Source organism: Photinus pyralis, unplaced genomic scaffold (genome assembly GCF_008802855.1).
Source record: "Photinus pyralis isolate 1611_PpyrPB1 unplaced genomic scaffold, Ppyr1.3 Ppyr1.4_LG3b, whole genome shotgun sequence".
In the NCBI taxonomy this organism is placed as follows: domain Eukaryota; kingdom Metazoa; phylum Arthropoda; class Insecta; order Coleoptera; family Lampyridae; genus Photinus; species Photinus pyralis.
Genome location: NW_022170510.1, coordinates 8773071 through 8787398, shown reverse-complemented (window position 1 = coordinate 8787398; position 14328 = coordinate 8773071). Strand labels below are relative to the sequence as shown.

The 14328-nt window shown below is 35.3% G+C and overlaps 1 protein-coding gene across 28 annotated transcripts in view; it reads right to left on the bottom strand.

The window, feature by feature from the left end:
• LOC116167242 (voltage-dependent calcium channel type A subunit alpha-1) overlaps nt 1–14328 on the bottom strand; it is a 72135-nt gene that overhangs the window by 38530 nt on the left and 19277 nt on the right. For all 28 annotated transcript variants that reach the window (XM_031482554.1, XM_031482552.1, XM_031482546.1 and 25 more), the window contains exon 2: nt 3016–3192. In XM_031482554.1, the coding sequence (XP_031338414.1) occupies nt 3016–3192 (177 nt within the window). The remainder of the gene's footprint in view (nt 1–3015; nt 3193–14328) is intronic.

The following is a 14328-nucleotide window of genomic DNA, read 5'->3' as shown; positions in this document are numbered from 1 at the left end:
AAAGAATTTCAATTTTACGAGCTCATGTAAATTTTTGTTTTGAATTTTAGAAGGGGGTAATTGTGCCGGTAAGGGGAAAACAAATATTCCTTGAAGAAACAAACTCTGGAATTTGATGCTGCAATTAAAAAGTTTCGTGGTAATTTCCCGCGTGACAGATGAAAAAGTTGAGAAAACCAACACAGAAAAAGAAATCCTAGAGCGTCCCAGAAAATGACAATAGCACGACCAAAGCTGTACAGATTGGGATATAGGAGGACAAAAAATCTGAAGTACTATGACAGATTCACAATGGTATAATGGAATGCCATCTAGGAGTGACAAAAACCTTGGTTAAAGTGCGGGAACGACTCTACTGGGCGAATTGCAAACAACATGTGACGTGTAACGGGATTTCTGTATACAGGAAATTTTTTAATTTATAAGAATGCGCAAGCTATATTTAGGTACCCATGTAATATTGAACGTACGAATGTCTGTGTTTTAGCAATGAAAGGAACTTATGACTGTTTTATGCGGTTATACGTGCAATTTTAGTTCACAAGTTATTATTATTATCATGGTAGGTGTATCTTGTGAGAACTCAGGTTTAGCCTAGTTAACTAATCGCACGGATTAAAATCAAGTAACGATTAGTGTCTGTGTCTGTGTCTGGTGAAGTTATGTAGGGTCCTAAAAAAATAAAATAAATATAATAAAAATAAAAATTATTATTATGGTCGGTGTTTCTTGTGAGAACTCAGGTCTAGCCTGGTTAACTAATCGCACGGATTAAAATCAAGTAACGATTAGTATCTGTGTCTGTGTCTGGTGCAGTGTTATGTAGGGTCCTTAAAAAAAAAAGCCACGTGCATTGGCAATCTAGGGATAGTATGTAATTCATACTTACCAACATAGGTATTGATGGGCACAATAGCCAACGCTATCAAAAAAGAGGAAAACAAAACAAAACAGAATCATTATAATAATTCCTGTAATTTTATTAAATGGATTTTATTGCGTAAGTTATTATTACTATTATTATATACGGAATGAGGTAATTAATTATCCGTCATTGTAAGAGTTAGGCATCCCATGGGTGGCACTCCATAGGTAGACACGTTTTCAGTTCGCAACAACAGCCCCTGGCCTGTGTGACCTAACGACAGTCATTGTATGACTGCTGGGACCATCGGTTTTACATGCCCTCCGAAGGATGGTAGTCAGGAGATGTCCTGTACCCCTAAAAACTAGCAAGTTGTGGGATACGAACTCAGTTGAAATGACAAAAGCCTGTAACAGAGGTGCACACAACTTATAAACATCTCGTCGCAGTGAGATAGGCGGCACTTACTTACAGTAGATACTGAGCGAAGGGATATAAGTATAGGCGAATTCGTCTGGAAAGTTAAGTGATTCCACGGGCAACCGCAGACGTCGAATTGCGCTAGTTTTCTTGCGGATTCGAATCGTTCGTTGTCAAGCGAATTGTCTACACGGCAAAGCACATAAATTACACCGAGAAATAAGTTGATCCCCATAGAGCATTAGCAGCGCACGGACGAAATCTCCAGCCGCATTTTTGAGAAAAACAAATACGCGAAGCCTGTCACAAGGCCACACCCGCGAACCATCCAGTCCGTCCGGCCAGAGGCAGGGAAATCAGTAATTCTCCAGTCAGTCAGTGTACCTTTAACTGGATTCAAATCAAGGAGCCCGAATCAAGACCATTTTACATTGAAACATCCACGAAAGCGCATCAAGAGCTCCTAGTGGATGTGGCCTTACAAGTTGGACTGGCGCATGTTGCTTTAACCCAAGAGGAATCCTGCAACCGATTCGTAAGACGGTGGATAATTTTTTCTTCAAAAATTGAAGATACACGAGGTGGTCGTCGTGCAAGTAACGCGCTATACAAGAAGAGTTTCCTGGGACTGTGTCTCCGCTACAACCGTCATCCGTGTTGCGAGACGCAACAGTTTTAAGAGAGGTGCGTGTAGCGGATATTCCAGAAAACTCGATAGAAATCGAGACCAAGAGAGATTAGCTCGGCAATAAAGAACGAAGGCGGATGTGAATAATGTTTCCAGAAAATATGACGCGAGTGTTCGAGAACAATACAGAAAACTCGAGAGCGTTCGGAAGCGGTCGAGAAAGAGGAGTGTTTGCTATATAAGCAAATCGAATTGTGATTCGGGACAGTTCCAATTTCAACGTCGAAGTAATAAATAGTTCGCGCTGTTACAAATTGTGTATGTGTTGTTTTTTTTAATTATTTCTTGAAGTTAACGTCACGTTTGTGCTTTTATTTCGCTGATTTGTACGGACGATTCGTTGTCGATCAAAATTCTGCTTTTACTAGTGTAAGGTTATTGGAATTATTAATTACGTAGTACATTATAGTAGTATACGAGTACCCGAGTGGAAAATTACTACAACAATATTACTACCGCAATATTTACGTTTTTGTTTGTGTTATCTGTTACAGATAAGGCAGAAAAACACCCTTCTGAGCTCAAAAGGCCGGTACCCGAGCTTACCGTGTGATTAGCTTCGTGGTAATTTGGTCACGTTTGCTCAAAGTGTGTCAAGTAAAATTTCATTTTTGGCAAATTAACAGAACACAATTGCTCTAACACGTCTAATTTTCCTTGAAGGAAGACAAAATTGAACTCTACTTTAACGTCTCAAATTTTGTCTCTTATTTTTCTTTAGGTGTAGCCGAGGGTGTAGCCACCTCCTTGAAAAATTTAAATGCCACGATGGGTCGTGTGATACATCATTCGGGCCAGATGTAACATGAATGAAACAGGGAAGTAAATAATTGAAATATAGATATTTGGAACACTAAGCAGTAATTACATTTTTCTTGATCCACAGTGTATGATGATCAACACTAGAATTCGGACCACATAAAAATAAGAACCAAATTTCCAAATTTGCATTGGCATTAATCGATAAATGTTAATTAAGTTTTATACTACTTACGGCCAGACTGATCTGGAAAGAGAAATAAAATTTGCATAAAAAGGATATGGCCACTCGATAATGAAGCGCGTACATCTACGGATGATGTTTTCTTCGGACAAGATGAACAGCGAGGTGGGGCCTTGTCCCCCCGCCGTGTTCGCGCCCCCCATCCTATCAGCTGCGCCCACCCCCGCCTGCTGCTGCTGCACCGCCTGAGCCGCCGCCTCCTGTGCTGCGGCCAACCTGGAAGATAAACAGGATTAGTTATTTGCGAATTCAGATTTTAATAGACAAAATCTTCATTGGAATAGGAAAATTGTACACCTAACAAACATGCCTATTTTTGTATTGGATTTATGTGTGAACGTAATTGTAGAGGTGCCATTCGAACGAAAAATTGTCTGTTGCTTATTGCATCTTTGAGTCAAAGGCAATTGTTTAATTGAGGATTTTATATTTTTCTGGCTTAAAGTAGATTATAAAACAGGATTGCATGCAGGTATATCTTTTTATACATTCATATATTAAAGATTTAAACTATTTATTGTGATCGCAAACAGCCCCCATGCAGTCATACATATCATAGACTATACCTCAGCTGGAGGCTTGTTTCTGCCGATTCAAAGCTTTAAAAGTAAACAACAAAACTACCAGACGTTTATTACTCGCGCAACCTTCATCGCCGCAATTTTTAGGAGAGGAAAGCTTGCGAATATGCAATTATGAGAAATAATAAAATTTTAATTTCAAGCCCTTAGTAGAATATTTTAATGACGTTCTTACATAAAAGTTCTGTTACCTACGTTTATAAAATATGGCATACCTAATGAATTTTTTACTTTGATAATAGACCTTACTATATTCCTCTCAACGATTGCAATTAGCGCATACATTGTACAATCCTTTCGGATACTTAATTCTCAGTTACTTTGTGTTAGGCGGCGACATAATAAAAGCTGATGAAGGCTGAGGCTGTAATCAACATATCGTATTTTTCAAGAAAGATATAATTGAAGCATTATCTTGTTGACGGGGCGAGGCGGTTTCTGAAATGACATGACGAGGAAATATTGATCGATGTCACTTGTCTAAAATGAGATATGGAAATATTTGATGTACCTAATTAGAATAATCAAATTAGTCGATGAGAACAAACATGCGAATTCAATCATTATTCAATTAGATTTCTGTTTATGTGGTATTTCGAGATAAGGGCCTTAAACTCATCTACAATTCCGAAGTATTGAGAAACTAACCGAATAGTAGGTATCGTGGGAACAGAAGTGATTCATTAATCCATCTGGTCGAGCTCTTAAGGGTAAAAGACATCTAATGATGTAGAGTTTGACCTACTAAAATTCGTCTATGAAGTCCAAACCGCCTAAAAAAGGAAAAACATAAATTTTTTAAACAGTTTCTTTTTTAATTATTCTTTGTTTCTTATTCTTTCTTATTCTAGTGGCAGTGAATATCGTCTGCACATTTTACATTGCACACTGTGGGCAAGAACGCAAACACAATAGCAGTTGGTTAAAACGGCATTTTATAATTTGTACTTTTTTATAATATCGCTTATAAAGTACATTACTTTCAGATACCTTAGCGAATCTGACCATTGTGTTAGGGTAGATTAGGCATTACATAAATTTCCATTCGTCGAAATTTAGAGGGTCGATTTTTCAATAAATTATATGGCTAGCGGTATTTCAAGAATAAATCTGTAAGCATTTGGTGGAATTGATGAAGATTGTCCTTTCTGCGTCTTTTAATTTATGTAGAGCATTGTTTTTATAATGGGTACTGGATGTCTGGAGACGACATGTCGTTGTAACTAGAGTTAAAGTGGGGATTTTAATTGGCATTATCTAAACTGCTGAATAAGCATGAGATCATTTCAGTTTGACATTGACAGCTGAATCTGTTTGTTAAAATTTACGAACCCATTCATTTATAGCATGAGTGGTAGGAACTCTGCCATGTCCACCAATTTTGAAATAAAGTCGGAAATGTTTCTGAGCGGCAACCACACAGTTATATTGTGACAACATTAAAGTGATCTTCACTATTAAACAAGTGAATAAATTAGATCCACATTCCTTTCGAACTAGAGTACTCCAAGAAATATCCATTTCACAGAGGAAACCGATTCATTGTTGTATGCGACGGAAATCACCCGCTTCAAGTCAGTATGTTTTAAGAAAGGTATTTTTTAATTTTCAATTTCTCATTATACAAACTAAATTGCTTTGTTTGGATCCGTTTATTAGTATTTAATACTGTAAATCATAGGAGAACAAATTTCATTGATGTAACATAGTAATTAGAATTTTGCTGCACCAATTTGTGGAGATTGGCTTATGAAGACATTTAATAATTATGTGTAACGTCTTCGTTTAAGGACTCTATTAATAGAGATGTAAATTCATTTCAAGTAATTTCCATCGAAAATTCCGTTGTTTGTCCCTGTAATTGGGCCCGAATTTAATCATTTAAAATAGAAGCTTTTATAATAGGGAAACTTAAGAGAAGTTTTGATTTGCTTATTATTATAAAAAAAGGAGCTGATCAGACAAAAACGTAACCAATAAAAAAGTGACAAAGTGGTTAGAGGTAAAAAAATTAATCCAGATAAGAATAAGGAGTGGATTCTGGATTAAGAATGATTTTATTTATCAATATGTTTGTGCTGATATCGCGTTCAAATATTTATTGTCCAGCAGGAAATCAGAAATCAAACTTAAAAGATGTAATAAGTGTAATGTAGTGTACTATAGCAAAGGGAAAGGAGCAATTTTTTATTGGGAGTGATACCAGATACAAAAAATCATTTCATATAGGGCTCGGCGGAGGTCATTTTAAAATTCTTGCCAACAATAGGCAATATCAGATATGGCGCCGTTAAATCTGTCGACGTGGATTGCTATAATATCTGTACGGTATTGTGTACTCACGAGGCGGAATTACAGAAAAAAATAATGTGAAGGGTTTCAGCCTCAGGTAGCGACGTAGGTACTATTATATCGTGCTGCCCTTAAAAACCCCCAAAATCAATTTAAAGAATCAAAAACTTTGCAGATTCATCCGATTCCAAAGAAAGGTTATTGCATTATTGCTGAACATGATCTCCTTCAGGTTATTTTTCAAAAAATCCAGCAAGCTGCTTAGTATTCTTTTCAATTCAAAGTTTGGATATCTGAAAGGAAAGATCATCCTAAGCAATATGGTGCAAATTTAATTGAGGTTTTCGCTGTTACGATGAATATGCTAATAAAAGGAATTGAATACTATTGGGTCAAATGTAAAACGAATAAATTGCCAATCAAATTATTGCCAATTATTGGGCGCATGCCTGTTGAGGGCCCAAAAACAAGAGAGGGATAATAAAAAAAAAAAAATAAAAAAAAATTAATTAATTATTAAATTAATTGAAAAACTATAATTTCAACGTATTTGTGTTATGTTTAAGGGGGTGTATGGATTTGGTGTTTAATTTAGGGGGAAAAATGTTGTATAAATTTACGTAGTTTAAAAGATTTTTGTTTAAATAGCCGCAATTTTTTTATTTTCTTGTAAAATTACGTTAAGAAAAGAAAAGATAATAATTTGTAAACAGATGGTTGCAAGTGCTGTTCTTGTGTTTTGAGCTATAGAGTTTTGTTTCTACGTCTAAATTTTAGCACAAGATTTAATGTGGGCACGTCCATAGTGGGGCAATGCTGTAGTAAAATCAGTATATTACCTAAATTTTAAAAGTTTAGGTGTTATTTGAAACTGCTAAGCTTTGACCAATAGCTCGATATAATTTAATAAATAAATAAATTATAAAATTTCTTTTTATATGAAATTTTGGGGATAAATTTCTAGCTATGAACCTGAATGTCGATTAATAAAAAAATGCAATCTGACTCGTTTCTGCTTATCTACTTCGCATAGGTGCCATTTGTGTAGGAGTAATGGCCGTTTGCACCGACAAATTTAAGCGGAGCTTTGCTTAAGCGTAGCTTCAAATCCATGGCAACGATTATTGAGACAATGATTGCCACGGATTTTAAGCTACACTTAAGCTAAGCTCCGCTTAAATTTGTCGGTGGAAACGGCCATTAGGCTGTTTTATTATCTCCTTATTAGCATGAATGTCAAATTTAGAATTTATGCGCCCTCACACCTTATGTGTAACGGGCGCATTAGGTTGGATTTGATTTTTTCGATTTTCCCGCAAGAAATAAGTAGAGCAGAATGTTTAAGCTGTCCAGGTTCTAAAGTGTCTTCCCAGCAAATTTTGGTCATGATGATGTAAAGAATGTCTTTGGATGGTTGGAGTCAACGAAATATGTGTCACTGTTGCGCGGGTGTTTTCAATGACCTTTTTGTTCTTTGATTGATTTTAGCGTCTAGATATTGGGAGTAAGAATTGGATTACATTACATGAAATAAGGTCAGCGTGGAACTTGCTGAGCGTGCAGGTTCTGAAAAGAGATGGAATTGATTAACAGCCGTTTGGGATTGGTGGCCCAGGGAATTTAACCAATAGAAAGGGGTTGGAAAGAATACTTTCTCGACCATCGGACAGAGATTGCAAGATTTTAATTAAAAGGGAAATTAGAATTTTTTTGGTGTGAAAAATTGGAATTTGTGTTTCTTGAGCGATTATTTCGAGGCATAAGGGTGGTTCGAGAAAAGTAAAATTTACGCCGAGTTATCCACCGAAGAAGTTACGTCTTTGATATGCACAAAAGATTACTATTACTTCATAAAACGAAGAGTAAATGTAAAAATTAGTTAAGTACTGATTGAACGCATTCTTCACTACGCGATAAAAAAAACTTTTCATCAATAAACCGCGCGGAATTTAATAAAACAGTATCATGCGGCGAAATTATAACTAAAACTGTCCATCTTTTCAACAATAAAAGTTCAAAATTGATTTTTGTATATACATCACAGTTTTCGTTCAACATTTCAAGGCTTTGTGAAACGAAGGGAAGTTCCAACCCTTTCCTATATAATAGTTCATTACACATGTTAAAAGCTCTTATCTTGTAGTATTGTTATTACCTACATAAACTGTACCTTGTGCATCGAACTTAGGATAAAACTATTTAAAAATGACTAAGGGCTCAAGAAAAATTTTGAACAAAACTAAGGCATCAAGCCTATCGGGGATTGGCAATCTTAGTTGAGACACTTTACATACTTCTTACTGAGAGAAAGATAATTTTTAATGAGAGAGATGCGATTTACAACTCGGCGGAATTATATACCATATAAGGGTAAACATTATGTTATACCTGAGTTCATTATAGACAATAGACTTTAAAAAGAATATGGTTTAGACAGCAATATGGTGAATGTAGCGCATCAAAAAGACTGGAAATAGGTCACCTATAAGGTATGTTTAACTGAAAAATGAAAGAACCCCTAAAGGAAATAAAGTTAGAATTTTTTTGCCATTGATGAGGAACGGAAAAGTATCCAGAGAGAACGCAACGGAAGAAAATTTATCAACCATATCGGAGCAAGGGTGGTGGCAATATATCAGGAAGTATATTCGCCGGAAATGGCTAACGGCTCGCCAATCAACATCTCATATTGCCACTCACTCACTTAGTAATATAGTAACATAGTTCCGTACCTGCTTTAACCACCAGTTTAACTACTAGTTTAAGAGTTGAGAGTTTACGGCTCTAACGCTATATGGGCTGATAAAACTATCAAAGGAATGTTTACATTAACTTAATATTAATTTAACATGTATCTACCTAGTTAATTGAAAGTATCCAATACATTAATATTCAATTTCCAATGGAATAGAATATCTGCATAATATGACATTTTCAGTTGCACTCCACCTAATAAAATATACAATGTGGACGTCAATAAAGTTAATACAACAGCGTTATAGCCGAAAAGTGTGGGAGCGTGTATAATTGTCAGCTAATTAGTCGCACTAACCCCAATAAATATCCACATATACCAATTCAAATGAAGTGAAACAAAATCAACGCTCAACTGCTTTAAATTGAGGGAAAAAAAGAAACGGCTTGTGCAATCCCCAAGTTGATGCCTAATATGGAAATACAAAAAGGTAAATGGTTTGGCAGTCGTTGCGACCTCAAATATTTCCGTTCGCGCTTAAAATGTATTATTTATTTTTTTCCTGCGGGAGGCTGTATTTGGCTAAGTGCTACCATGCTGCACAACGATTCAATTCGTGTTGCAAATGACACAATTAATACAAAATAAAACCTAAAATTATTTGTAGCGCATTCGCCATTTTATTTATTCGCAATTCGTGTACATCGCAACGGGTCCCAGGAGTAAAGAAGGCTTTGTAGGAAATAATTGGATAAACATTGTGTTGTGTACGATACGACCCGGCTTATTTTAGAAAGAGAATTATAATTTTGTATTAATAAATGTTAAGTTAATTTGGTATACTTTGAAATAGAAACAAGGATAGGTACGTATCGGATTAAAAACAAAATCCGTAAAAATTCGTTCCCTTCATCACGTACCGTACACAATTCTTCCTGGTAAGGTTCACTAAATCACCACCGCATTTAGTAAAGACGCTGATGTTTTATTTTATGGTAAGTTTTTCCTAACTGAATATTTTTCCATGTCTAATATTAAAAGTAACTGTCACGATAGTGACAGTTGCTTTTAAAAAACCCCTTGTCATCTTGACTATCAACTCAACAATGATCAGCAACGGAAGATGTGTATAGATAAAGGCAAGGGGAAGGTAGGTGTAGGTTAATAAATAACTAAATAAATGGATAGATGCACACCTAGGCGGGCAAAGATATTTTATCGATTAAAAGTAACTGTTATAAAGTGTTTTTTACCAAAATATTGATCCCAATATAGTCTTTGTTAATACCTAAGTTTGTGGAATGCATATTTAAGTTTTCCTCCTAAACTGTAGAAAAAGTGTTTCAGGTCAGTAACTTTCATCACTTGAAGATATCGTCGCAGGTTGGGGGGCCACCCACCATCAGTCCAAAGACTTGGTTGAACAACTGGAAGCCGCTTTCAATATTGTGAAATAGTAGGTACAGAAGGAAACACAAAGTGCGGAGTTGTAACGGTAGCTGTAGATTTGGACATATTTTTTCGATATTTTAGCAGAAATAGGCAACGTTAGAGATTTTGAGGTGTTAGGAGTTTGAGCATCAACGAAATTTTCAGGTTATCAAAATTTGGGGATTCGAAATTTTTTCCAGATAAATAGTGGTTATGTTAAAAATGCGGTGTATGTATTTCTGCGTGTTTGTTTTCATAGGGTCTTTGTATCTTAATTACTTTAAGAAGCCGACGGAATCATAAAGTCTGAAATTTGTCTCGTATTTAATCTTTTTTGTTGGTACTATTGGATTACAATGCGAACCCTGCATGAGATCACTCGGTAACATGGAAATCGCAAAATCTGCAGATTTGAGACATACATGTAGAATGATTTATCACTCTAACTCTACTTTGATTCGTAGGGTATGATTTAAGTACCAAAAATGATTGATTAGATATGGTAGTCTTGGTTGATGCGGAGAAAAAAAGGGAGGCCATTTGACGAGAGCGATTCTTATAGCAACAGAGGAATTATTTTGGTTCAAAACATCCATTAAATTGGGTGTAGATGCTCGTATGATCCATAAGTCAAACCTTAATAGTAAAATAATCGTCTCCTGTAACGGTAGCTCTAAATTTGCATTAACTTTTTCGATTTTTTTGAGATGGATACATTTGAAACTTCTGGGATTTTAAGGTTGATTCGATGGACTGAATTTGAAACCACTGCAAGGGTTTTGCAGCATTCCAATTGCTATGTATTTATACATTTTCGGTATCATACAGCTAAGTGCCGCCTTTCCGTTCCAATTCGCGACGCTCGTATTCCCTCATTCCTCGATCGCCTGGGTTGAGACTTCCTTTTATCCCTTTTCCCGATGGAATCCTCCTGAAAACTCGTGAGGTCCATGTGCATTTTCGCATCAGGTGTCCGAACCACTTCTGGCCTCTTAGTTCGATTCTGTATACTACGATTTCTTGTGCCTCCATTTTTCTTCGTATTTCCTCGTTAGTAATATGCTACCCTTCTGGATATTCCCGCACTTTCTAAGTCAACAATTTCTACTGTATTGAATTTCCTCCTGAGCTCTGCATTTAGTGTCCATATTTCCGATCCATAATACAGTATCGACTCTACCAACGCTTTACCGATAGGTATATTTCTTAGTTTTATTTTTTATATTATTATATTTATTTATATTTTATATTATATTATATTTATTACTCAATTTAGTAAATTAGATATTTTTTAAAGAAGAGGTAGTCAATCTCTTTAAGGTAAAAAGCGTATTGCTATCGACAATAAATACAGGGCGTTAAATTCATCGTCGCTAATTAAACCTATGATTTGGCTATCAAAAATTTGAAATTCTTTATAAACTGTATACAATCTTCATGTGCTGTAGCAATAAATATGTGCTACAACGTCAAACCCGAAATCGTCTTTTCTCTTATTACCAAAATTTCTTTGAAAGGAACCTGTCTATTCATAGTTCATAGATGTTTACTCTAAAAAGCATTGGGGCACAGAACAAGAAAAAATTAAGTTATCAAAGTAACCTAACTTTCAAACACTACTATAAATGGATTTTCAGAAATTACTATTTTTATCGGTTGTATCCTAGGCTGTATCACTTTCGCCCTTGATTTTCTTAGGGACAATGAATGTTACGGAAGGCAGGATGGGTGAATTTTCCACACCGTTCGCCACCAAGTTTTCCGTGACAAACTATTACATTATATTTCCATGAGAACTATAAACGAATTAATAACGTTAGCCGTTGCATTTAGTCTATTATTTGTATGGATGCATTGAATTTATAACTAGGTATCTAAATTCAATGATGGAGGGAAAATATAAAATCGACTAGGTATGTCAGTATGTGGCGCAGCTATCGAAATAGTCATACGAGTAAAAAAAAAAACTCTGTGAGTTTAGAAGTTTTGTTCGTATCCTTTCTGTGCATAAATCCCCCTTAAAAATGATGTAAGACGAGCTATTGCCAATTATATGTTCGAATGGTAACCAAAAACCGCACAAAATTGGGGAGCACATAAATCCATGAATTGCCAATACGCTCGTAAAAGTAAATTAAGTTTTATTAAGTGCAAATTATGTGGCAAAAACCCTTATATTACCAGAAGTCAATTTTACATCCGACATTTAGTAGAATTTTACCTCATTTCAAACCGAAATTAAGTATAGGAAGAAAACTTTAAATTAAGTAGAATGATGTCAAGTGAAAGAAAGAAAGTCCTGCAATTTTTTAGATTAAAGGCGAAATCTTCCCTAATACCTACTATTTCAGACGTATAATGGTTAAAAATCCTGCAATTTTTTCTCTTTAAATCCAGTATAAAGTAAATTGATTTTTATATTTTTGATTTGTACGGGAAATTTTGGGATATCTTGGCAATTATGAGGTGTAGAATTAATATATGAAGTTACAATCAATCTCCAACCTCCAACATATTGAATTTGGATTGGATATACAATTTTGTTCCAAAGAGTTATTTCAGAATTTCAATAAATAAATCTGCTAAATTAATTGCCGATTTGGTTTCATAAATAAACATGAATAAATGAATAATTCATAAAGAAGTAGCCATTTCTATTTATATTACATTAGAAGGTCCTAATAAAATATACCTACTTGTAGAAAATCATGTACAATTTAAAATTTTGAAATGATTTTTTGATATACAGTGCAACACATTCTTTTGGGTTGTCCTGAATATGAGAATGAACGGAAAACGCACGGATTGCCCAAAAATTTGAAAGAAGTCCTTCATGACGATCAGAACAGTACCTATTCAACGACTGGTTTCATTTTTAAAGAGTATTGATATATTCAATAAGATTTAAGCTAGAAGGAGGTACATCAGACGAAAGGCCAAAAGCAGTCGAAGTATCACTGAAAAAAAAAATATATGTAGTTGTATGTCCTTTGATTGTTTCTTTTATGAACAAGCGATAGCACTCAAGGAATTTTGTGGTTTCAGACTGCAGAAGTGATTTACAATATAAGCATACCCCTAAGTGTTTGATGTATTGGCGCTAGCCGTCCGTAAAAGAATATTTAATTTTATTTTATTAACGAAATTGCGAGTTTACGTAGAAATTCGAGATCAGAAGTCAACTCCTTTTGCATTATTATTATTTCAATCGGCAGATCCGTCGGTGCACATGTTCACTTTAAAAATGCTACGCTAAAGCCAATTACTGTGTCTAAAGATGATAGGCGGAATTAAGAGATAAAGACGTGAAAGAAAATAAAACTTAGAAACACGAACCTCGAAAAAAAAAAGGAAAACGAGAAGCGAGTAGTCATTTCGTATCAAAAATAATTGAAAATACAATACTAGATTGGTTATTTGATGTGTGAACAAAGAAGTGAAATACAAATGGCGTTCCTTTTGTTGAAACGTCTATAGTGATTTGTATTTTGACGTTACACGTTGATAAGAAAGCAGAAAAAGAATATTGGAATCTACGACGATTTTGGAGTTATTGGTTGGTCGATAATTTTATCTTATGTATTTCAATTGACAATATGTTTCCATTAAAAAAGTGACATGAATACACTTTCAAATGTGAGTAGGTATAAATTACTAACTGCATTGCACTCCGTTAATAAACTAAATAGTTTTTACTCCCATCTTTAAAAAGTCACATTTTGCCCTGACATAGTGTGGTGTCACACTATGCGTTTTTACCGCTCCCGCTAAAACGCTCCCGTTTGACGGGATGGTAATATCACACGTTATTAAATGATACCAGTCACATATATGCGTTTTCGCCGCACCAACCGGATGCAACCGCATCCTGCTGCCGCTGCGTAGAATAACATGACAACCACAATGACATGAAACCATGTGTTGTTACACGTTGGTTGTCATCAGTTGTCCCACTGAGCGTTGCAACCGGGTGTTTTGTTAGGTTTACAATGTTTGATGTCGGTTTATTCATCGAATGCGTGCATGCAAAAACTGCACTGTGGGAAAAACAATCTAAAGAGTATGTAGATAAAAACTGAAGGGAGAAATCATGGGTAGAAATTGAATTTTTGGACATTCGGTAATATACAAAAAAATTTTTCTTGTTCATTCGAATTTTTTCATAAAACTTCGCGAATCTAATTAGATTCTCGTCCTGAATTAAAAGGATCAATCTAATATTGACGATATATCTGCTTTCGCAATAGCCCCTCCGCCTTAAGCGCATAAACCATCTTTAACAATAATTGAGACATGACACTACTTAGACTGCCAAAATATAGCAAAAACGCATGCCGTTAAACCGGAATAGTG